Here is a 23,948-nt window from a genome sequence, read left to right on the forward strand (position 1 = left end):
CACAAGAGAACTAACCGAGCCAGAAAGCGAAACCAAAAACCGCATCTTGGACATTTTAGGAGATGTAGAAACCCTGGACGGATGCATTTTTAAATTCCAAAAGGCGCATCTCAATCTCATGTGAGATTGTCTGTGGGAGTGTTGACAGTTCTCGCTCTCACATAACGAGGAGTAGAAAACGTGTTGGGCGAGAGAAGGTTTTTCACCAGTTAATCAATCGTAGATGTTTGGCTGTTGGGTGGTTACAAAAAGAAGTATAAAAAAAAATGATAATAATAAAAAATAAATGTCACCAAATATACTTGGGCTGCTGTTAATATACCTGGGCGGCCCTCCCAAGTAAAGTCTATGTGTGGGAAGCACTGAAATGAATGTAATCTTTGTAAACAGAAAAGAGACTTCCTTGAATAAATCTCACCTACCTCATATTTTTGTGCTTGTTTTTTTTGTATCTCCCATAATATTGTGTAGTCCAGTGGTCAAAAAGACCAAAATAACTTCTTTTTTTGTTCATGTACAGTACAATCTTCCCAAACGCTTGGTTTGGCGTTTATTAATTAATTAATTAATGCAACTTGTACTGTGTTCTGTAGCTTGTAAGCTGTAACCCTTGTGTCTGCTTATCTGATCTTGGTAAATGTAGCCGTGTCTTTTACTTCACCCTCACACACTGGCATGATAGTCTCATGGCACAATATCTCGTCACACCCCATGTTAATAATGAGCAAGCAATTGAGGTATTGCAACATTTGCATGTAGAAACGTATAGCTCTAGAAAAGCCTTGGCAACAAAAGGAAGCCGTCGATGTTTCCGCGTGTAGGTGAGTGCTCCGGTGAGTGGCACAGGGCCAGAGGTGTGTGTTACAGTACAAAGAGTAAACCAGGCTGAGGAGTAGAATGAGACACCGGACACGTCTGCTTGACACAGAGCATAACCCTGCCCTCAGTCCTGCCACTGTTCTACACATCTTAAACACACCCACAGTCTTACTCTGTTCAGCTTGTCATTCTGACAAAGGTTTTCTCAATAGTAAGAACATGCACTTTTCTAATAGATTGTAAATAGTTTTTAAAGTATTCAACATCAGTAATATTTCATGAACACAAAATCAGCATTAAAATGATTTCACATGGATCATGTGAAATTAGAGTAATGATGCTGAAAATTCATCTTTAAGACTCAGGCTTAAATTGTTTTATATTTGATGTGCGTGTGTGTGTGTGCGTGTGTGTGTAAAGTATGAATTCTTTTGCCATATAGTGAAGAATATATGGTTATTATGGGCTGTCAAACTCCAAATTAAAGAAGAAAAAAGAACGATTGATGACTTTTGCAGAGTACTCAGTCTTCTTTCTTATACACACAGTGCATCCGGAAAGTATTCATAGCGCTTCACTTTTTCCACATTTATGTTATAGTCTTATTCCAAAATGGATTAAATTCATTTATTTCCTCAAAATTTTACACACAATACCCCATAATGATAATGTGAAAAAAAGATTTTTTGAAATTGTTGCAAATTCATTAAAAATAAAAAAGCTGAAAAATCACATGTACATAAGTATTCACAGCCTTTGCTCAATACTTTGTTGATGCACCTTTGGCAGCAATTACAGCCTCAAGTCTTTTTGAATATGATGCCACAAGCTTGGCACACCTGTCTTTGGGAATTCTTGCCCATTCCTCTTTGCAGTACCTCTCAAGCTCTATCAGGTTGGATGAGAAACGATGGTGTACAGCCATTTTCAGATATCTCCAGAGATGTTCTATTGGATTTAGGTCTGGGCTTTGGCTGGGCCACTCAAGGACATTCACCGAGTTGTTGCGAAGCCACTCCATTGATATTTTGGCGGTGTGCTTTGGATCATTGTCCTGCTGGAAGATGAACCGTCGCCCCAGTCTGAGGTCAAGAGCAATCTAAAGCAGGTTTTTATTCAGGATGTCTTTGTACATTGCTGCATTCATCTTTCCCTCTATCCTGACTAGTCTTCCAGTTCCTGCTGCTGAAAAACATCCCCACAGCATGATGCTGGCACCAACATGCCTCACTGTAGGGATGGTATTAGCCTGGTCATGAGCGGTGCCTGGTTTTCTCCAAACGTAACACCTGGCATTCACTCCAAAGAGTTAAATTTCAGTCTCATCAGACCAGAGAATTTAGTTTCTTATGGTCTTAGAGTCCTTCAGATGCCTTTTGGCAAATTCCAAGTGAGGAGTGGCTTCTGTCTGGCCACTCTACCAAATAGGCCTGATTGGTGGATTGCTGCGCAGAAGGTTATCCTTCCTCTCTCCACAGAAGTACGCTGTAACTCAGACCGAGTGACCATCAGGTTATTGATCACCTCCCTGACTAAGGCCCTTCTCCTCTGATCACTCAGCTTAGATAGCCGGCCAGCTCTAGGAAGAGTCCTGGTGGTTCCAAACATCTTCCACTTACGGATGATGAAGGCCACTGTGCTCATTGGAACTTTCAGAGCAGCAGAAATTTTTCTGTAACCCTCCCCAGCCTTGTGCCTCGAGACAATAGTTTCAACTACAAACAATTCCGTTGTCTTCATGCTTCGTTTGTGCTTTGACATGCACTGTCAACCCTGGGACCTTTATATAGACAGGTGTATGCCTTTTCAAATCATGTCCAATCAACTGAATTTACCACAGGTGAACTCCAGTTAAGCTGCTGAAACATCTCAAGAATGATCAGTGGAAACAGAATGTACCTGAGCTTGATTTAGAGCTTCAAGGGGCAAAGGCTGTGAATACTTATGTACATGTAATTTTTCAGGTTTTTTATTTTGAATAAATTTGGAACAATTTCATAAAATCTTTTTCCACATTGTCATTATGAGGTATTGTGTGTAGAATTTTGAGGAAATAAATGAGTTTAATCCATTTTGGAATATGGCTGTAACATTAAAAAATGTGGAAAAAGTGAAGCGCTATGAATACTTTCCAGATGAACTGTATAGTATCTTTACATGCCTTATAAACCAGCTCTGAAAATGTCATGTGTACAATTGAGTATTCATTTATAGTCTGTTTGGGATTTGACAGAATATGGTGCTAACACCTAGTCATTCACTTTCACTTTATGGAAAATGGCACCTTCACAGTTTGCTAAACTTCACTGTAAAACACAAGTTTGCTTTACAAGTACTGAAAGTGAAGCCAAAACATTTAGGTGCACTATACAGTAGGTGATAAAGCCACCCCAAATCTCTCCACCCCTTACCAACACATGGAAAGTATTTGTCCCCAATTATGCACATCAAATAATCTTCAAAATATCTTTCAGTGCACACATATACACACAGACTCTTCATTTCAGCCAACCAGCTTCAGGGGTTCCGCTGAACTGTCTTTCCGTTACAAAATTGCCACGTTTAATGTCTGATTTCTTTAAAAATCAGTGATCTTCACTGCCTGATGGATAAAAAATATAAAGTGGGTCTCAGACCGAACATGAAGCATAACATTTCATTTTCCCCCTGCCATGTCTTAAAAATATGACAGTTTATTTTTTTTTTTAGCCCAGTATTTTCAATGGAGTTTCTGCACTTGTCTGCTGATCCTGATGGCGCTAGTGGTTTCATCTCGTTTTACGCTTGAACAACTGAATGAATGCTTAAAGCTATTTAACTGAATGTGTTGTAATTACATTACATCATTGATGCTGTAAAAGGAACCTTGTTAAATTGAAAATAGTCACATTAAACTTTCACCGGAAGTTTATCATTGGCTGAAAAACACTAGCTGTGCATATAGCCCATTGTAAGAAACTTTCATTTTTTGGGGGGGTGAGATTTCTCTTTGTCACACTTGCAAAGTTGTATGAAATCCAGTGCAGAGCTTATTATTAGACATTTGCTTGAAACCAAAATAACCAAGTCGAACTCCTTTTCCCCAAGAAGCAGCAAAACATGTCAGACTTTCTTGAGTGTCGGTTTGTAAATTATACCGGGTTCTTGCAGATTCTGTCCTCTCTGTGGCAAACTGCAGACTCTGGCTAATGGTCTGTGCAGCCTGATGACCGCAGTTTTTCTTGCTAAAGCTGCTGGATGCAGCTTTCACTGATTTAGAAAGCTGAACACCTCTGGGTGCACAGCTTCTCTAATCTCATAGTCACCTTCTGACTGCAGAACTATTGCATTTCTAACTTGATTTTTCCTGAAGTTCACTCACACCGGTCCAATCAAACACTTAAAGTTGCTTAGCCGTGTAATCTTATTACACCCGACCCACTGCCAGGCCAACACTGCCCCCTGGCAGCACCAGATTCCAATCTTTACTGCGTTTTCTTTTCTGTCTACATGTGCTTTGGAGTCCCTTTACTCTGTGGAGCCTGACCTGCTGTATAATTCATCCTACCTTCCTGATGAACTCCAGCCACATTGACCCTGACATTCCCAGCGAGTGCTTCTGGCTCTCCAAAACTGACCCAGAGGTCAAAAGGTCATAGGTTCAAGGTTCTAAATGGTAAGCTTATGGCCGTACACTTGAGCAGACCTTCTGACCCTAATGACCTGGGTCACACCGGAATCAGACGGTCAATTTGAGACTCAAAACGTCTTGTGTTGCTCACTGCACCACTCTGTCCAGCATGAACCGCACACCGGCAGCGTAAACAAAAGCCAAGTGGGCTCTCGAGGGGAAAGAAGGAGAGAAGAAAAGAGAGGGAGACGGAGAGACGAGGAGGAGGGGAACCTGGCTACCTGCAACCTCTCCTGCTGGGCTTCTCAATTATACACACACCAGGGCAGCTAAATGCATTAGGACCTCAGCTGTATACACGATACAAAAGCGGATTCGCTTACTCAAACACACACACACACACACACTCGCACGTGATGGAAAGAGAAAGCAATGGGGACGAGGGGGGGTCAAATGCGGCATGATGTTAACAGTGTACACGGAAAATAGTCTCTTTTGCATGCCTACACGCACATAGAAGCGTGCCAGGGCGCCCAAATACATTTGGACTGGAACCACACAGCCTGTTATTAATATTTGATGGAGTTCTCCATCAGCTTTCTGTGTGAATTCAGGTGGTTTGTGGCAGTTGGGGACAGGGACAGTGGGTGAGCCGTATAATTACTATTATCTAAATTCCATTTCTGAACGCGGCCCTTCCCGCGCCGTCCTCAATCAGCGCTGTATTTAGTATGGAGTTCTCGGTGAAGTGGCTCCGCTGTGAATTTTCAATATTTAAAATCCACTCTCTGCATTTTAATCCCTCTCTCCCTTATTAATGAATTTCAATCTAAAGGCCATAAACCTGCTTAACTCTTTGAGTTCCCAAGGTCAGCGGCCCAGATTTGAGTTTTTTTGCAGTAAAGATGTGAGAAACATGAGTTTTGGTTTACTCTTCAACGTGTTTCGCTCAGTCTGTCCTGGTTGATTGCGAACAACCTCTCGCCGTGACCTTCAGCACTAGTCACTCTGGAGATTTGGAGATATTAAAAGGTATTTGTGTGTGTGCCCGCGAATGGGGGGGTGGTCTCAGGGGTCGCTCTTTCCTAAGTCTATCATCTGTGGCCCTTATCAGGGTCAATCTGACTGGATACACACACAGAAATGCATGAATGTTTCTACCTACCTTCTCTTGAAAAATAACCAGTAGGAATGGGAACAGAGAACGAGTTCCTCTGAAGATTTGGCAAAGTAGAATTTTTAGTAGCCATCCTCAACTTTAGGATCACGTGATCCTTTATAATATGCTGTTTTGACACTCAAACTTTTATTATTATTATTAATGTTGAAAACAGTTGAGCTGATTAGTTTTTTGGTGACTATAAAAAAAGAGTTTTTCAAATTTGATGAATAGAAGGTCAGTGCAGTTTATTTTTATTTGAAATGGAAATCTTTTGTAACATCTATAAATTCATGTGTGGTTACTGTTTAAATTATTTAATGCAACATTGATGAATAAAAGTATTTCCAAAAATGTATTCATTCATTATTTAATAAAAAACACAATGGAGGAGTGTTCACAGCAGTGTGTTGCACTGTACTGCATACTGAATCTATAGGTTCATCCGAACAAACATGCATGAATTCATACAAATTCGATAAATAGAAAACTCGTTTTATTATTTTATATTTGTTGGTTGCACTTGAAAACATACCAGGGTAGTCTGATTAAATTAGTCTGTGAGAACGTTTACATGGACACCAAAAATCAGACTTTAATGCGATTAAGACAATACTCTGATTAAAAGTCTACCCCCCATGATTAAGAGTCTTTTTAAAAATTTTTTTAATTTTTTTATGACCTTTTTGATAATCGAGCTAAACAGAAATCGATTTTAGTCACATTATTGAAGTGCAGTACAGACATGTAAACACCGCAATCAAACTGTTAACGTCGTGTAAGATTTTCACAGACACCTGCATCGCGAAATGCTGTTTTTTTCCCCATACGGCGTGCAGTATCAAATTCCATTAAAACAACACTCCTCCAGCAGTTCATACTCTCATCCAATATCCCGTTTGTTACGGGGGGCATTTCTAACCAGCATGCACCGCTTTAAGACAGATTTCGATCGATCTGCACAGCGCTGCATGAAGTCGAACGCACCTATTGTCAGTGTCAATAATTTAATGAATCAGTCAAAAAGACTCACTAGTTAGAATCAGTATGACTCGCGCACTTATCCTGAGGAACTCACTGAACAACATGGTTGGATTGATGAGTAGTAAATTGATAAAATTGTTAAACTGATTGCTCAATCTTAAAACTTTTGACTGGATCTTGAGCACATGTGATCCGAGCGCATTTTTGAGTAACGTAACTTTTGTCCCTGGAAACAAACTTTTTCTGTTCAATGAGTCCAGTCTGCTTTCGTCTCTCTGTTGTAACAAAAAAAAAACTGTCTATCAGTCCTCAAATACTTTACTGTTTTTGAAAATAACATAGTGCATTATTTGGCAAAATGTGTGTGTGTGTCTGGGTACATGTGTTGGCGTGTGTGTGTGTGTGTCCCAGGTTTAGCTGTCCACTGAGAACAGATGAAAGCAACAAGGCCTGTGACTGATCCATTTGTCCTGATCAGGGGAATTCTACCTCCCTCTCTCTCACTCTCTTTCTCTTCCTCTCGCCATGTATGACCCACTTTTCCTGTCTCTCCCTTCTTTCCCAAAGTCCCCTCTGAAGACAGGCCTATAGAGAGCTGGCAAGGGGACAATGTGTGTGTGCGCCTGTGCCATTATGTATCCCGCTAAATATAATTGTGTGCGCTAATATGAGGTTCATTTTCCTGGGCAGCATTTGATGTTCCTAAATCAATACCGTTTCCTTTTTGCCCACATGTAGATGCCCTTGGCATTGTTGGGGGGGGAGGAGGTGAAGTGGAGTAGAGAATGGCTCAGTCATGGCATGTTGGCAGGACTTTGTGGCGTGGCCGGCCCTCTGAAAGGCTGCTATTCTGAGTCTGAGAGTTGCTTTTTGTATGCCTCTCCGGAGGAGGTGAGAGCCGTTCTTTCAGTGCCGCGGCTGCGCTGAGAACAGAGGGGCCCGCGCACCAACGCAGCCCCATCAGGAGAGCCCGTCGAAGAAAAGAGCCCTTTGTTCGCCAAGGATAGAGACAGAAAAAACACCCATCTCTCCACAGCACAAACAACACATACTGTTCACACTTGCTGACTTCTGCTAGCGTGACAGGTGATAAACCACCACCATGCCCCCCCACACACCTCCCCTTTTCATCCGCACTCACCCTGTCTCAGCACGGGACCCAAGCGTCCTATCAGACGTCCCGTCAGCACTTAAAAGTTTCAAAAGTACTCATTAATAGCAAGATTAGTTCATTCAAAAATGTCTTTTCTTGTCTTTCTAAAACTTTGACATCCAGGAGGACACCAAAGGAGATGTTTTCTGAAATGTAGCCGATTGCTCTTCTCCGTGTAGTTGCAGTGAATTTGGTGAGGATTTTAAGTGTGGCTGCTCAATATATCTTTTGAGTGTTGATATTGCGATGTGTGTATATGCAATAGGCACATCACTGGATGATTTTATTTAATGAAACTATAAACATATTGTTGTGTAAATGTTAGACTCCATGGAAATAACCATAAAGCGCTGTTTTTTTTTACTTTTATTTTTGCTTATATGCATGTTATATGTGATTTATTCTACTGTATGCAAATCACACAAGTCGAATAAATTATTGAAATCTTCTCAAATAGTTATTTAAAACATCTGGTCAAATTATATTTATATCACAATATACACTCACCGGCCACTTTATTAGGTACACCTTACTAGTAATGGGTTGGACCCCTTTTGCCTTCAGTACAGCCTTAATCCTTAGTTGCATAGATTTAACAGGGTACTGGAAATATTGCTCAGAGATTTTGGTCTATATTTATATGATAGCATCACAGTTGATGCAGATTTGTCGGCTGCACGTCCATGGTGCGAATCTCCTGTTCCACCACATCTTAAAGCTGCTTTATTGGGTTGAGTTCTAGTGACTGTGGAGGCCATTTGAGTACAGTGAACTCATTGTCATGTTCAAGAAACCAGTCTGAGATGATTCGCACTTTATGACATGGTGCGTTATCCTGCAGGAAGTAGCCATCAGAAGATGGGTACACTGTGGTCCTAAAGGAATGGACATGGTCAGCAACAATACTCAGTTAGGCTGTAGTATTGACACGATGCTCAATTGGTACTAAACCAAAGTGTGTCAAGAAAATATGCCCCACACCATTACAACACCACCACCAGACTGAACCGTTGATACAAGGCAGGATGGATCCATGCTTTTATTTTGTTGATGCCAAATTCTGACCCTACCATCTGAATGTCGCAGCAGAAATCGAGATTTAGATCTGAATCAGACCAGGAAACATTTTTCCAATGTTCTATTGTGCAATTTTGGTGAGCCTGTGTGAATTGTAGCCTTAGTTTCCTGTTCTTAGCTGACAGGAGTGGCACCTGGTGTGGTTTTCTGCTGCTGTAGCCCATCCGCCTAAAGGTTTGACTTGTGTGTTCAGAGATGCTCTTCTGCATACCTCGGTTATAACGAGTGGTTATTTGAGTTACTGTTGCCTTTCTTTCAGCTCCAACTACTCTGGCAATTCTCCTTTGACATCAACAAGGCATTTGTGCTCACAGAACTGTCGCTCACTGGATATTTTCACTTTTTCAGACCATTCTCTGTAAACCCTAGAGATGGTTGTGTGTGAAAATCCCAGTACATCAGCAGTTTCTGAAATACTCAAACAGCCCGTCTGGCACCAACAACCATGCCATGTTCAAAGTCACTTAAATCCCCTTTCTTCCCCATTCTGATGCTCGGTTCGAACTGCAGCAGATCGTCTTGACCATGTCTACATGTCTTAATGCATTGAGTTGCTGCATGTGACTGATTAGAAATTTGTGTTAAAGAGCAGTTGGACAGGTGTACCTAATAAAGTGGCCGCTGTGTGCATATCACAGCAAAACAAAATATTGTAATGTAAGATTTTTCCAATATTTAGTGCCTAATTTTAAGTGTCAAATGTTCAGAAGTATCACAATGTATTAAACCTAGTAACCTCTCATCTGTATTGTGTATGGCACTCTCGTTTACTCTAGGTACACTGTGCATTTTGTCTGTCACTTTAAATGCATGAAGTCTTTGAATCAGTGTGAATTCTGATTGCCTATCAGTGTTTTGATTCTTGACCAGCTGGAAAAATCCTGAAAGAGAGTACAATAATGCTTCCTCAGTGCCATTATCATTATAGTCATGGAGTAGATGCTGTTGTACTATTACATATAGAGCCATTTTATTTAAAATCTTTTTCCGTTCTTCTTGTTATCATCCTCAGTATAAACAAGGCTGTAATCAAAAGTCAAACCAGCCTAATTGATAAACAGATCATTCAGGAGTTTTGTGTATGGATCAGCTAATGTATTGTATCTTTTAGTGCAATTGCAGTAAATGGAGTGGATAAATCAAAAATGGATTATTCAAAAGTATCCTAAATCATCATGACCTGTTTTCATGTTATGTTCACGCTTTGTTCTGGTCTGAGCAGTCAGAATCTGAACTGTATTGTCTCCTGCTCCAATGGCTTTAGTCTCTTCAGTCTCTTGATCACTGTATGTTTTTAAAATAACCAGTCAACTCAAGTGGTTCTGTTGGAATATTCAATCCATTGCATGCGTGTTTAATAAAAAAGGCCAGGAGACGGTTTTCTTTAAGGTTTGACATATTAGCAATTTATTGTATACAACTGAATAATTTTATTTAAAGAATTCTGTTATTCTGAATGCAATGCAAGAGTTACATTCAGGGGTGTGCACACTTTTCATTTCCTGACTTCAACTTATATATGCAGCTGATAATAACAGGAGGTTAGTGGAATTTGTCATTTGTCAATATTTCTCCAGTCCTCCATTGGCCGCACCCATACATACGTCCTTCTTTTGTACTTTGTAATTCCTTTTTCCTTACTGTTCCCGAGATGTAAACTTTGACTTTAAATGAGGAATTATTCAAATTAATTATTAAAGTAGTCAACAGATTAAAATTTAAGTGGCTTTTCTAATAATCATGTATCAAGAAAAGGTCTGTAAATTTAACATAGGATCCAAATTGGTTTGATTTGAACAAATCATTTCAGTTTGAACTGAATTGGCTCATTCGTTAAAAAGATCATTCTTCCTTTTCTGTCTTATTACCATGAATTTTCAAAATAGGATAATATCGTAGGGCATCATAGGACTGCACAATCAATCTTAAGCCTGGTTTATACTCTATGCGTTCGCTTGAGTGCATGTGGCGAATGTGACATCATCGCTGTGTTAGTGGAGGTTCGCTTTGGGTGCACATGACATGATTTCAGCTGGCAGAGTGCATGATTGTTTTTTTGAGACTTGAGCAAACAGTGTGTGCGGCGCAGCATTTGATTTGAGTTCAATTTTAAACATTTTTAAGAGATTTTGTCTGAAACAGGTACGACTGCACAGACATCTTTATGATCCGTGATCATAGGGATAACCAGATGATCAATAATTCTTGGCTGGAAATTGCAACAACCATGGGAAAGGAGGAAAGTTTTTGTTAAAAAAATTGCAAAAACCTGAGGGATAAGTTTGTTAAAGCTAAAAGAGGCCATGGCAAAAGTGGAGACCCAGGTACACAATTACAGAATGTTTTTCCACCATTCATAGGATTTACACTGATGCATATGTTACAATTTTGAATTTTAAACAATTTAATAATTACAAAACTATAATTAAGGAGCAAATGATTTCTTTGATAACTGGGAAGGAATATTTGAACCTATTGGTTTACAATATACGGATGCCCTGTTTTTCTAGGCTTTATTGGGGATAATAGTCAGGAATGTTGGACCATTATAGGACAGAAACTAGCCAGGAAATAATGTGTGAATTGTGAAGCGGGCTCCACAAAAAACAGCTCTAATTTTTAGTAAGGTTATTTTATTTATTTTTTTGCTTTTATTCTTTCCATAATAAAAAATATATTTGTAGAGCAACAAATGCTCGGTTGCCATTAATATTTTAATAAACTTTAATGGTAAAACTGTCTGAGATATGAACAAAAGCAAGTGATGCATAAAAGTTTGATGTTAAATTTTTTTGAATTATATTAATGATATGATGTAGTTCCGGAAACTTTTACTTCTCTGTTTGTCTGTCCGACTTTGCGGTCAGTTTCCTTTGAATGCCCCCTGTCATTTTAAAGAATATCACACTGACGAACACGGCAAATATAAAAGCCTTGTACGTTTCGCGAGGTGTGCGCTCAGTCAGCGGACGAGTGCACGCAGTCAGCAGAGGTGTGCGATGTAAAAATGACGAAAGTATAAATCCAGCTTTAGAAGTTTGTTGTGCGCAGTTGTTATCACTAATAAATTTCGAACACATATTTTCCATAGACTGTAAAAAAATGGACAACGAGACAGTGCCTTCTTCCATTGAATGAATTCAAGGCAAAACACCCAATGAAAATGCTGCAAAAGGAGCCTTGGCATACACAGAATAAATTGTTGGATCAAACTTCCAACGGCTTATCAACCACACCCCCTGTACTTCTCAGTTGACTGCCTGTAACTGCACTGTATCAAAGGCTTGCTAAAATAAGACAAGCATGTACATTTAAAAACACACAATAATTAATTAATAGGTTTATTAATAGGTTAATGAGGCGGAGCATGAGTAGAGCTACAGACGCCTGCTAGCATTTTGCTTAGACAGACTTTTTTTTGGAAGAAATGCTTAATACTTCATTACCTGCGACTCGTTTGTGTTCTGACCACATGTGCTTGGTTGTACACCATATTAATAAAGTGTTTAGACTTTTAAAAACACTGTTGTAATACATTGAGCCACTAAACAACCTCTTCAAGGAGGTCTCGGTACGCTTTTTTTTGGTCAACTTTTGGTGCGCACTCAAATACGATTGCTACATTCACATCTGCCCAAACGAACCACACCAAGATGGAAAACAAACGAAGGCAGGTGTGAAAGCACCCCCATTGTTGCACATTTCTGCTGTGTGCATGGCTCTTAGATCTATATAGAGTAAAAAAAAAGTCCAGAGCTTATCATTATTGACATAAGTTTGATTGTTATTCGATATTATATCGTTTATCGGCCCAGCCCTATCCGGTACTTTTAGATGAAGCAGCATTTACAACTACAAAGAGCCACAGTTTGCTGACAAACTATGCAATATCGCATTCATAATTGCAGTTGACAATGAAATCAAAGATAATTGTTCTTAGATAATAGGTGTTTGTGTATTTTCTCAGTGAACTACAGCTTTGTTGCTGCTACATCTGAATGCATGTTAAAACATAAACACATCTTAGTTTTTATTTTTAAAGCTTTAGTTGGCAAATTACCACAGTACATATCTAGTTTGTTGGAGTACTATTCAAATACTTATACTACCAGATCAGCAGATATTCTCTTACTTAAGATGCCATTTTTTCACACAATGTTGGGTCGATCTGCATTCTCCAAGTATGCTCCATATGTATGGAATGAGTTTCAACATATACTACATATGAAGTCCGTACCATCTATTGCTATATTTAAAAATATTTGAAAAACTGTCAGTTTCAAACAGTGCACATGTTTTAACAATTGATTTTGGTTTATACTATTTTTGTGTGTGTTGTAATATGTATTTTTGGTTACTTTGTCCTATGCTGCCTGTCTTGAGCAGGACTCCCTGGTAGAAGAGATAATGTATCTCAATAGGACATTCCTGGTTAAGGTATTAAATAAAAAAAATATAAAAAATAAAATAAATGAAATGTATTGTGTTCAAAGAGGAAAAGTTTTAGTTTTTTACCAAGACATTTAAAAAAAAGTATATATTTTAGAGCAGAAACTGTGATATTTTTATCCAAGGTTATCATATCATCAGAGTCTTATACAGGCCCATGCCTAGTCCAATTATATTATATTATATTTGTGAACATAATAAACAAGTCGTATTAACTATAGTCAGATATTTAAAATAGATGAACATACTGTACAGGCTGCTATTAATAATTAGGGATGATAGAAATGGACATAATATACAGGTTGTATCGCTATAAACAGGATTTACAAATAGATATGATGTATATCATACATTTACAAATGTATATAATAATCAGGTGATTTGCCATTCAAAGTTCAATTCATTAATTTAATTTCATGTTTGGTTTTTCATGGAAGAACAAAAGTCAAATGAGTTTGGAATGACAAGAGGTTGAGTAAAACAATGTTTTTTTTTGTTGGAACAATCCATTTGCAATCCACAATGAACAAAATGGCTTACACAGGAAGTATTCACTGGGTTTTTAGGCGCAAGCTGTGTAACCATGCTTCTGTGTATCAGCAGGTGAAGCTCAAGGATGGACGATGCCGTATTACAGCCTGCCGCAGAAACTTGCGCACATTATGACAGAGCGAGAGAGCAAGAATGCCATTAGCATTCACGGACGTTGTTTGGCACTCCAGTCGCCCCTCTGCGTCGAATCAGGCGTCGTTGATTAATTTCAGCCTATTAGCACCCCCTTCCCTCCCCCCGCCCCTCCCAGGTTAATTCCCCATGCCAGCGAGCGGAAAAGGGGGCTGCGGGTGTGAGCGATGGTACAGGGGGTTGCAGGGGAGCACGTTGTTGTCAGGACTGTATTAATGAGCGCGTCGCTCAGGTCTCGTGGACAGGGGGACGGTGTTCCTGGCTGCGCACGGCGACGGCGGCTCTGTCGAGGCCTGGCCTAGTTTCTGCCCTCACCGGGGAGCAGGAGGATCCAAGGACTGACGCTGATCACCTGACAGCGGCCCCAGTGTGTGCTTGCACATGTCTGTGTGTAAGAAAGAAAAAGGCACAAAAAGAGAGGACGCAAGTGCTGGAGTGGGTAAATGTTTTTTCTTTTTAATTTCAGGTTTCTGTCTCTGAATAATTTTGGAAGTTCTCTGAGATAGTGTCATCCGAAGTGTTGAACAGCGGTAGATATTTTCCCACTTTTCCCTTCCGTGATATTCCGTAATAAGAGCTGTAAAATTGTTCCTCCACAAAAAAAGAAACATTACTGTAACAGCGCTTGCAGGCAAACCTCATTCAGATTTCCACACCACGTTCGCGGCTGCTGTGATATTGTTGTAGAGAAAGGGGCACAGTGTCTGGTTTTGATCCCTTACGGTCACACACCTGGATGTGCTGCACCTGGACTCCCTTATCCCTCCACTTCCTGTTGAGCTACTACATTTAGACAAACCATACCATTCATTGCTCTGTAACAACATCAGCTGACCCTAGATCATCTGTTCTCTAGATATTCACTGACATTTAGCACCAAATTAAAAGCACCTGTTTTAATGTTTTGTTCACACTTTGTACTGGCACCGGGCATGAGTCAGAATCTGAATTTTATGTTCTCCCACCCCAATGGTGTATTTAAAGTCTCTTGGTCATTGTACGTTTATAAAATAACCATTCTACTCAATCTCTCGTGGTACAGAAATCACATTTTGTTCAAATGTTTTAAACTTGCAGTTTACATCATAAGATAGGTTGTTAACAGTTTACAATAAGATACAGTGTTTGGCTCAGTATACAGTAGGGGGAAAACATATGTCTAAAGGTGCAGTTGACTTGAAATTTTCACCAGATGTAGTTAACAACCAAATAAATCTGTATATGCAAAGAACACAAACCTATTTCGTTTACAAATGAAGATATGTGTAATAAAATGAAATGACGCAGGGAAAAAGTATTGATCATGTGTAGAAAGGCAGTGAAGGCCCAGACAGCAGCTGAAGTCTCTCAGTAGTTTTTCAGCAACCCTCTGCTCTTTATCATTGTAAGTTAATATTATTTGCTTCAGTCTAACATCTACATTAGCAGGATGATGAAGATGAAACAAGAGTGGACATTTCAGCAAGACAATAATCCAAAACACAGCCAAGAAAACTCTCGAATGGTGTCAGAGAAAGAAAATAAAGCTGTAGAATGGTCAAGCCAATCACCTGACTTGAATCCAATAGAAAATACAAAATAAAGATCACTGTATTGAAGTATGTAAAAAAAAAAGAAAAGCTCACACTTAAACAATTCTTGTGACTTCCGTCACGTTTGGATTTCGGCATTGCGAAGACAAAAGAGGTAGGATCTAAGTGCAGCTTAATAATAACTCATTAAAGAAAGAATCCATGCAGGTAATCATGGACAAAAATAGGAAAAATCAAGAATCAAACAGGGCAATCCGAAATCATAATCAAAACTGTCATAAAGTCATAAACAAGACATCGATCCAAAAGTACAAACAACAAACTAAGCCAAAAACACAGTGACAGGAAATATACGTGACGGGAAATAACTATGGCTGTTTCTCAATATGTGTTGTTCAGCAATCTTGCATCCTTGTGTTCTCGTGTAACATAATTGCCAAACTTCAGTTCCAAAACTCAAGACCACAAGAACGGAGGACGCGTGAAAGTTCCCGGATGTGCACTTAATATCGAGGACGCAACGATGCAGACTTGAGCGCAAAACTCACTTGGGAAGTGCCAGAAGTCATTGCGGCCGAATAAAGGAGGTGGGAAGCGCAGCATTTACTATAGGTTTATTATTAAAGTTCAGAGATATAACTTGTATGTCTCAGGAGTTTCCCTAAATGATGCGGTGAAAGTAAACATTACCATGAAAATCCTAATAAAGGCATAAACGTATTAAGGGTGTTTGTTTATTGACATTTGTATTAAAGTTAGTTTTATTTATATTGTGCAACCTATATTTGTATATAAAGTATTTACGCATAGTATATATTGTGAAAGGGGGAACAACAATGAATCGATGCATGAATGCTGTAATGTTTTATTAATTATTTTAATAATTACTATTAATTTTATAAAAAAATGTGTGAAGGTCATGTGACTATCAGGAAGAACCAGGGAAGAATGCAGCATCTTATTTCTCAGAGGACGCATTCTCTGTTTTTGCGGTCTCCCGACTTCATTCTTCCAAGGAAACTTGGCAAGAACGGTCTCCACAAGAACGCAAGTCCGTTCTCAGCATTATTGGAATTGAGAAACAGCCAAAGACTCACTACAGACTAATGCGTGTAGGGTATATATAGTCTGGATAACCAATAATAACTAGAGTTGGCTGTACATGTGTGATCAGTGGAGAATGGTGACTGGTGTGTGTAATGGCATGCAGGGATTTGTAGTTTATGAATGAGTTTGTAGTTCACCAGCTATCTTTCAGGAAGTGATCATTAGTGATCATGACAACTTCATTCTCCATATGAAAGGTGTCTTTAAGCTGCAATCATCCAAAAAAACATTTATGTTAAGTATTAAATACATTTCAGTAGTTCAGTTCTTTCATCTTGTGTCATTCCATTGTTACTAAACATAACTCATTATTCTGATTTTTTTTTCTTTTCTTTTGGTTTATTTTATTGTTTGTTTTGTTTGGGTTTTTATCTAAATCTGCTTAAACTCCATGTCAACAGCTCCTTTAGAAATATTATTTCCAGGAAAAACATATCTTGTTAAGTATTTATTTCCCCCACTGTACAGTGCATTTAGAAAGTTCTCATAGCGCTTCACTTTTTCCAAATATTTTTATGTTACAGTCTTATACCAAAATGGATTAAATTGATGTATTTCATCAAAATTTTACACACAATAGCCCATAATGACAATGTGAAAAAAGATTTTTTGAAATTGTTGTAAATTCATTAAAAATAAAAAAGCTGAAAAATCACATGTACATAAGTATTCACAGCCTTTGCTCAATACTTTGTTGATGCACCTTTGGCAGCAATTACAGCCTCAAGTCTTTTTGAATATGATGCCACAAGCTTGGTACACCTGTCTTTGGGAATTCTTGCCCATTCCTCTTTGCAGTACCTCTCAAGCTCTATCAGGTTGGATGGGAAGCGATGGTGTACAGCCCTTTTCAGATCTCTCCAGAGATGTTCAATAGGATTTAGGTCTGGGCTCTGGCTGGGCCACTCAAGGACATTCACAGAGTTGTTGCGAAGCCACTCCATTGATATTTTGGCGGTGTGCTTTGGGTCATTGTCCTGCTGGAAGATGAACCGTCGCCCAGTCTGAGGTCAGGCGCACTGTGAAGCCGGTTTTCATTGAGGATGTCTCTGTACATTGCTGCATTCATCTTTCCCTCTATCCTGACTAGTCTTCCAGTTCCTGCTGCTGAAAAACATCCCCACAGCATGATGGTGGCACCAACATGCTTTACTGTAGGGATGGTATTAGCCTGGTGATGAGCGGTGCCTGGTTTTCTCCAAACGTAACGCCTGGCATTCACTCCAAAGAGTTCAATTTCAGTCTCATCAGACCAGAGAATTTTGTTTCACATGGTTTGAGAGTCCTTCAGATGCCTTTTGGCAAATTCCAGGCAGGGAATGGCCTCCGTCTGGCCACTCAACCATACAGGCCTATTAGTGGATTGCTGCACAGATGGTTGTTATTCTGTAAGGTTCTCTTCTCTCCACAGAAGAACGCTGGAGCTCAGAGAGAGTGACCATCGGGTTATTGATCACCTGCCTGACTAAAGCCCTTCTCTCCCGGCTTAGATAGCCAGCCAGCTCTAGGAAGAGTCTTGGAGTTCTGAATATCTTCCACTTCCGGATGATGGAGACCAATATTCTCATTGAAACTTTCAGAGCAGCAGAAATTTTTCTGTAACCTTCCCCAGCCTTGTGCCTCGACACAGTCCTGTCTCGGAGGTCTACAGTCAATTCTTTTGTCTTCATGCTTGGTTTATGCTTTGACATGCACTGTCAATTGCAAACCTATATATAGACATGTTTATGCCTTTTCAAATCATGTCCAATCAACTCAATTTACCACAGGTGAACTCCAATTAAGCTGCTGAAACATCTCAAGAATGATCAGTGGAAACAGAATGTACCTGAGCTTGATTTAGAGCTTCACGGCAAAGGCTGTGACACTTATGTACATGTGATGTTTTAGCTTTTTTATTTTTAATAAATTTGCAACAATTTCAAAAGATCTTTTTCCACATTGTCATTATGGGGTATTGTGTGTAGAAATGTGAGGAAATGAATGAATTTAATCCATTTTAGAATAAGGCTGTAACATTAAAAAATGTGGATAAAGTGAAGCCCTATGAGTACTTTCCGGATGCACTGTATGTCTTTGCTTAGTTCAGGGGTTCCTTGGTGTGCAACCATAATCAAATGACAGCTTTCACGCTTATCCAGCAAACAACAGTCAATTGAACTCAAGTCACCAAAACTCCAAAACAGGGACACACGCTGTTCAGTTATGGATGGCATCAGTTGGTGCTCTTGAAACCGCACAAGATATAACACAGGCCTGAGAGTGCATTATAAGAACTGTGGTCCATCGTTCAGGCTCACGATGTTGGCTGGCCCACTGAGGCGCTATAAATAGCTGTCATCAATATCTTCTTCTCAACCTCCTCACGTTCCCAATCCACTCAGGACGGCTCCTCTAATGGCATTAAATTTTCAAAAGAGCTGAGTCCACTGCGTCTCTCCATGCCCACATCCGCCCAACAGGAGAGCGAAGGAGAGAGCGATGGAATGAGAAGAAAGAGTCACAGTAAGAAAACGAAGGATGTGCTAGACTGCGGCGAGATTCTGAATATGCAAGGTTTTAAAATGGAGATTGAATGTAGGCTGTGGAGAGATGGGGACATGTAGATGTGGCCGGTGTCCATATAGACTGATTCTCTGCTCTGTAGTGAATAATGCATTAGCACTTTAATCATCCTCCAAGGCCGCCCGCCGTGCCACGCCGCTGTCATGGTGGTCCGAACAGTGCCCGTTGTGGCCTCTCCATCGGTGCCCTCTGCCCTGACCTGGGACGTTTAGCTGTGTCAGGCAAACGCGCCATCGCAAGAGATCCTGACCCTCGCCTCTGCCTACAACTTGTCGTAGTCTAATCGATTACTCCTGAGCACACACGATAATGGGACACACACACATGGTTACACACGTTCAGCTCGTCTCCTGTCCACCGACCCCAATGACCTTTTCTGCTTTTGAGAGATGTCAGTTCTCTGACCTCGCTCTGGACACTGTAGTTAAATATACTGTTACTAAGGAGAATTAATCACATTGAAAAGATGGCACTTTAACTTTTGGTGTATATCTTAAAGGGAGAGTTCATCAAAACGTTCAACTGTCAGCATTTTCATCTTCAAATCTACGTGTTTCTGTCTTCTATTTAACATTTTAGGATGTTTTTGAAGATTTTGGGTAACCCATCTTTTCTTGGTTCCCAGCTGGCTTCCATACAGGATCAGAAATTGACTTTTTCTCTTAAGTAACAATGTTTGCCTTCGGTATTGAGTTCCAGGGGCATTTTATATCTTTGAAAGTGAAAAAAGGAGAGCTGTGCTTTGATGGCAGTGGGGTTTGTATCATCTGCTTAAATTGAACGCTTCCAAGTTGCAAAAAGATGCTTTATTTTATTCTTTTGTAATGGTTATTGAAATAACAGGAGAGTTTTATGCTGTTGCAGCAGTTAGAGAGTCATACCTGATAAATATCATGAAATGGTGACTAAATTCACCCAAAAAATAAATTCTCTGTCATTATTTAATCAGCCTTTGCTTGATTAAACCATATTTGAGTTTCTTTCTTCTCTTGAACACAAAAGAAGCTGTTTTTAAGAATGCTGGTCAACCAGCATCAGCAGATCTAACTTATAAAGGTTTAAAACCCACATAAGGGAGAGTAAATAGTGAGGTAATCTTACATTTTTTTTTCCTTTAATTGTTAAAGGGCTATGAAACCCCCTGTCTCAGCAGTGTCGAGTGGTAAAAGAGGGAAGGGTTTGCATGAAAAGGGGAGTTTCAATATGTGCACTACAGCTGATTTTCACACTGGCAACAAAAACACAGATGCAGGGGAGATAGACAGGGATTTGGAGAGCAGCATTTACAGTGGATCTGAGAGCTGTGTGAAAGTGGAGGATTTTCAGTCAATAATATTGTAGGGATATTACTGTAAATTTAGAAACTAAATCATTTTGACTAAGGTATGTCTTTAAAAACTGAAAGAGTACTGCTGACGATACTAACTAACTTTGCCATCTGAATAAACATAAACAAAGAACATTGATCGCACACTTACCAAATCCGTAGAGACAGGACAATCAACATGAACTGGAACCTCGTCTTTTTTAAAAGAAGACGAGTGGCAAATACGGATTTCCCCATTTCCAGATGTTTCCAGAAAGCTCTCGGGTAAAAAAAATTTTCCTTACAAACATATTTTTGTCATGTGTTAGCAGACCACTGTAATCCACTCATGTGGGTCCACACACAAGCTGTGCTCTCATCGCAGGAAAAAATTGAAACAAAACCTTCATTGTGGCACATTTATAAACGCAACACTGACGACCCATGTCTCTAAACAGTTCTTCATCTTCTACTTGTTTGAATTACGGTTGGCAACGCAACGTGGCGTCTCTCTGTACACTGTAACTGTTAAAAAGAGTCTTCGAAGCTATTTCATGCATATTAATGAAGTTGCATCTCGTTCACAGTAAAGCACCTGATTGGTTCAAACCAAGTCTCTCATGAATTAATGAACAGATGTGCTGAAAATCCAGACTTCACTTTGTACCAACTAGTACAGATATCCAATGTCCACGCTGGAATTAACACAGTGATCTCATCTCCGTGACGTTGCTTCAAAATTTCTTTTTAAACCAGAAGAACGAATTTGCTCTGAACAACGCAAATACAAACAAATATGACTTTTTAGTGAAATATATGTGTCCTAATAGTGTTTTTACTAACGTAAGACATATGACTGTCAACATCTCAAAAAATGTGTTTTGGTGTTTCATGACCCTTTAGTGTCCCACAGTCCAAAGACATGCGGTATAGGTGAATTGAATAACCTAAATTGTCCGAAGTATATGAGTGTGTCTGCGAATGAGTGTGTATGGGTGTTTCCCAATACTGGGTTGTGGCTGGAAGGGCATCCGCAGCATAAAACATATTCTGGAATAGTTGGTGGTTCATTCCGCTGTGGCGACCTCTGAAATACAGACTAAGCCAAAGGCAAATGAATGAATGTTAAATTCCCACATATAATGCATTTCACATATACATTTTGTTTCTTTTATTAGCAATTAAATTAAAACGTGTGCTCATGTACCATTATGTGTTTGTTATCTCTGTAGGAAAGCGACTCCAGGAGTGGATCTGTGTGATTCTGTGCCTCTCACTCTTCATTGTAAACCTCTCCTTTCTCTTCCTCAACTTCTCCACTGTGCACATCTACAGAATCATCTTTGGCATCGGTAAGTCCTTCAGTATTTGTGTTCTTCACATCTTTTCACCATTATTTCTGAAGTCACTGATCCTCGTTCAATCCTGTTTTTATTCTTTTAAAGTGACTGGTATTGTGACAGCAGACTTTGCCTCTGGGATGGTCCATTGGGGAGCTGATACATGGGGTTCAGTGGACATCCCAGTAATTGGGAAGGTAAGGCTATACTGTACATCCTCTAGGTCATTAATGCACACTACCGGTCAAAAGTTTGGGGTCAGTTTTTTTTTCATGTTTTTTTTTAAGAAAAGTATTCTGTTCATAAAGACGGCATTTATTAAATGTAAAAAATTTTTTAAATATTTATTACAATTTTAAATAACTGCTTTCTTATTGTATGTAGCTTCAAATGAAATTATTGCTTAATAGTAATAAATATAATATTCATATTAGAGTGATTTCTGAAAGATCATGTGACTCTGAAGACTGGAGTAATGATGCTGAAAATTCTTCTTTTAATCACTGGAATAAATGATCAAATTAAATTAGAAACTACTTTTGAACAGTTATTTTATAGTGCAAAAACATTTCATAATTTTACAATTTGTACTGTATTTTTTGATTGCATAAATGCAGCCTTGGTGAGCAGGAGAAGCTTATTTTAAAACATTTCAAAATCCTACTGACCCCAAACTTTTGACTGGTAGTGTATATGGCACTGGTGTCAATTTCAGTTCCTGGAGGGCCGCAGCTCTGCACAGTTTAGTTCCTACCCTGCTCCAACACACTTACCTCTAGGTTTCAAACAAGCCTGAAGGACTCAATTACTTTGATCAGTTGTGTTTAATTAGGGTTGAAACTGTGTAGAGTTACGGCCCTCCAGGAACTGGAATTGACACCTGTGGTATATGGCATAACTGTCCCTATAAAACTTTGTCATATATTCACTTAGTTGACTATTTAAGCACAGCTATACTACATTGTCATATTCATATACAAATGAAATAGACATTTTTGCAATATTTTGAAATAAATGTGGCATCTATGTATAAATTTATGACATATTTTTATATCTTCGAAATCCAAACATGAACTTGTATTTATCATTTACATGTATTTGTAAGTATGTGATTTGCATTTAGTGTCATATAGGAGGGGTTCTCAAACTTGCTGTCCTGCAGATTTTAGCTCAAACTTGCCTCAACACAACTGCAAGTATGTTTCTAGAAAGCTTAGTAAGAGCTTGATTAGCTAGCCCATGTGTGTCTGACTGGGTTTGGAGCTAAAATCTACAGGCCACCGGCCCTCCAGGACTGAGATTGAGAACTCCTGCCATATAGCATTTTTCTAAATGCACAACTGCACGATCAGCTGCAGGTTGTGGCCGGTCCATAGTATGTGCACAAGAGAAATCCCTATAGATGATCCAAGGTAATATGGAAACAACGCTGTTGACTACAAGTCCATCTGCACACAAAGAGACCAACTTTATTTTACATTATTTCTCCAAGCCATGAGTCTCAAACTGGATTCCTGGAGGGCCACAGCTCTGCACAGTTTTGCTCCAACCCTAATCAAACACAGCTAATCCAAATAATCAAAGTCTTCAAGACTACTATGGACTACTAAGCAGGTGTGAGTTGGAGGTGGTTGGAGCTAAACTGTGCAGAGCTGCAGCCCACCAGGAATTGAGATTGAGACCATTTCTCCAAGCCATGAGCATGGAAAAGTTGCATGCGACCCCATGGTTTATGTCCAGTGCCATTTTGATTCACAGCCAAATAAATTAACACTCAGGTAACATAAACTAAATTCGAAGCCCATCAGCTCTGCTACTTGTAAAACAAATAACATACATTATTTTATGCTGCACACACATTTAACACATTTATTAACTCCTACCAATGATACATGGGGAGATTTCTTATGTTACAATAACCTGGGTAACAAGGTCTCAAAATCCCAGTAATGACACTGGTATTCTAAAACACTTCTGCTGTACTGCATCTGGCCTGAATTTTTACTTTTAACCACACATGTGCACCTGCGTACCAGTTATGTACACCCCTGCCTGCCTATACATATGATTTGCTGTAGGTATGTGTGCACGTTGGTTGCACTGCCATCATATTTCTAGCACACATGCATTGGCCACACACTCATATGCACACCATATATCCAC

The 23,948-nt window shown here is 39.4% G+C and overlaps 1 protein-coding gene across 2 annotated transcripts in view; it reads left to right on the forward strand.

Annotated features, from left to right (window-relative positions):
• Nucleotides 1–23,948, forward strand: part of si:ch211-212o1.2 (uncharacterized protein LOC492735 homolog) — a 61,713-nt gene that overhangs the window by 12,554 nt on the left and 25,211 nt on the right. For both annotated transcript variants that reach the window (XM_056478466.1, XM_056478467.1), the window contains exons 3-4: nt 21,678–21,797; nt 21,891–21,982. In XM_056478466.1, the coding sequence (XP_056334441.1) occupies nt 21,678–21,797; nt 21,891–21,982 (212 nt within the window). The remainder of the gene's footprint in view (nt 1–21,677; nt 21,798–21,890; nt 21,983–23,948) is intronic.

Source organism: Danio aesculapii, chromosome 18 (assembly GCF_903798145.1).
Source record: "Danio aesculapii chromosome 18, fDanAes4.1, whole genome shotgun sequence".
Lineage (NCBI taxonomy): Eukaryota > Metazoa > Chordata > Actinopteri > Cypriniformes > Danionidae > Danio > Danio aesculapii.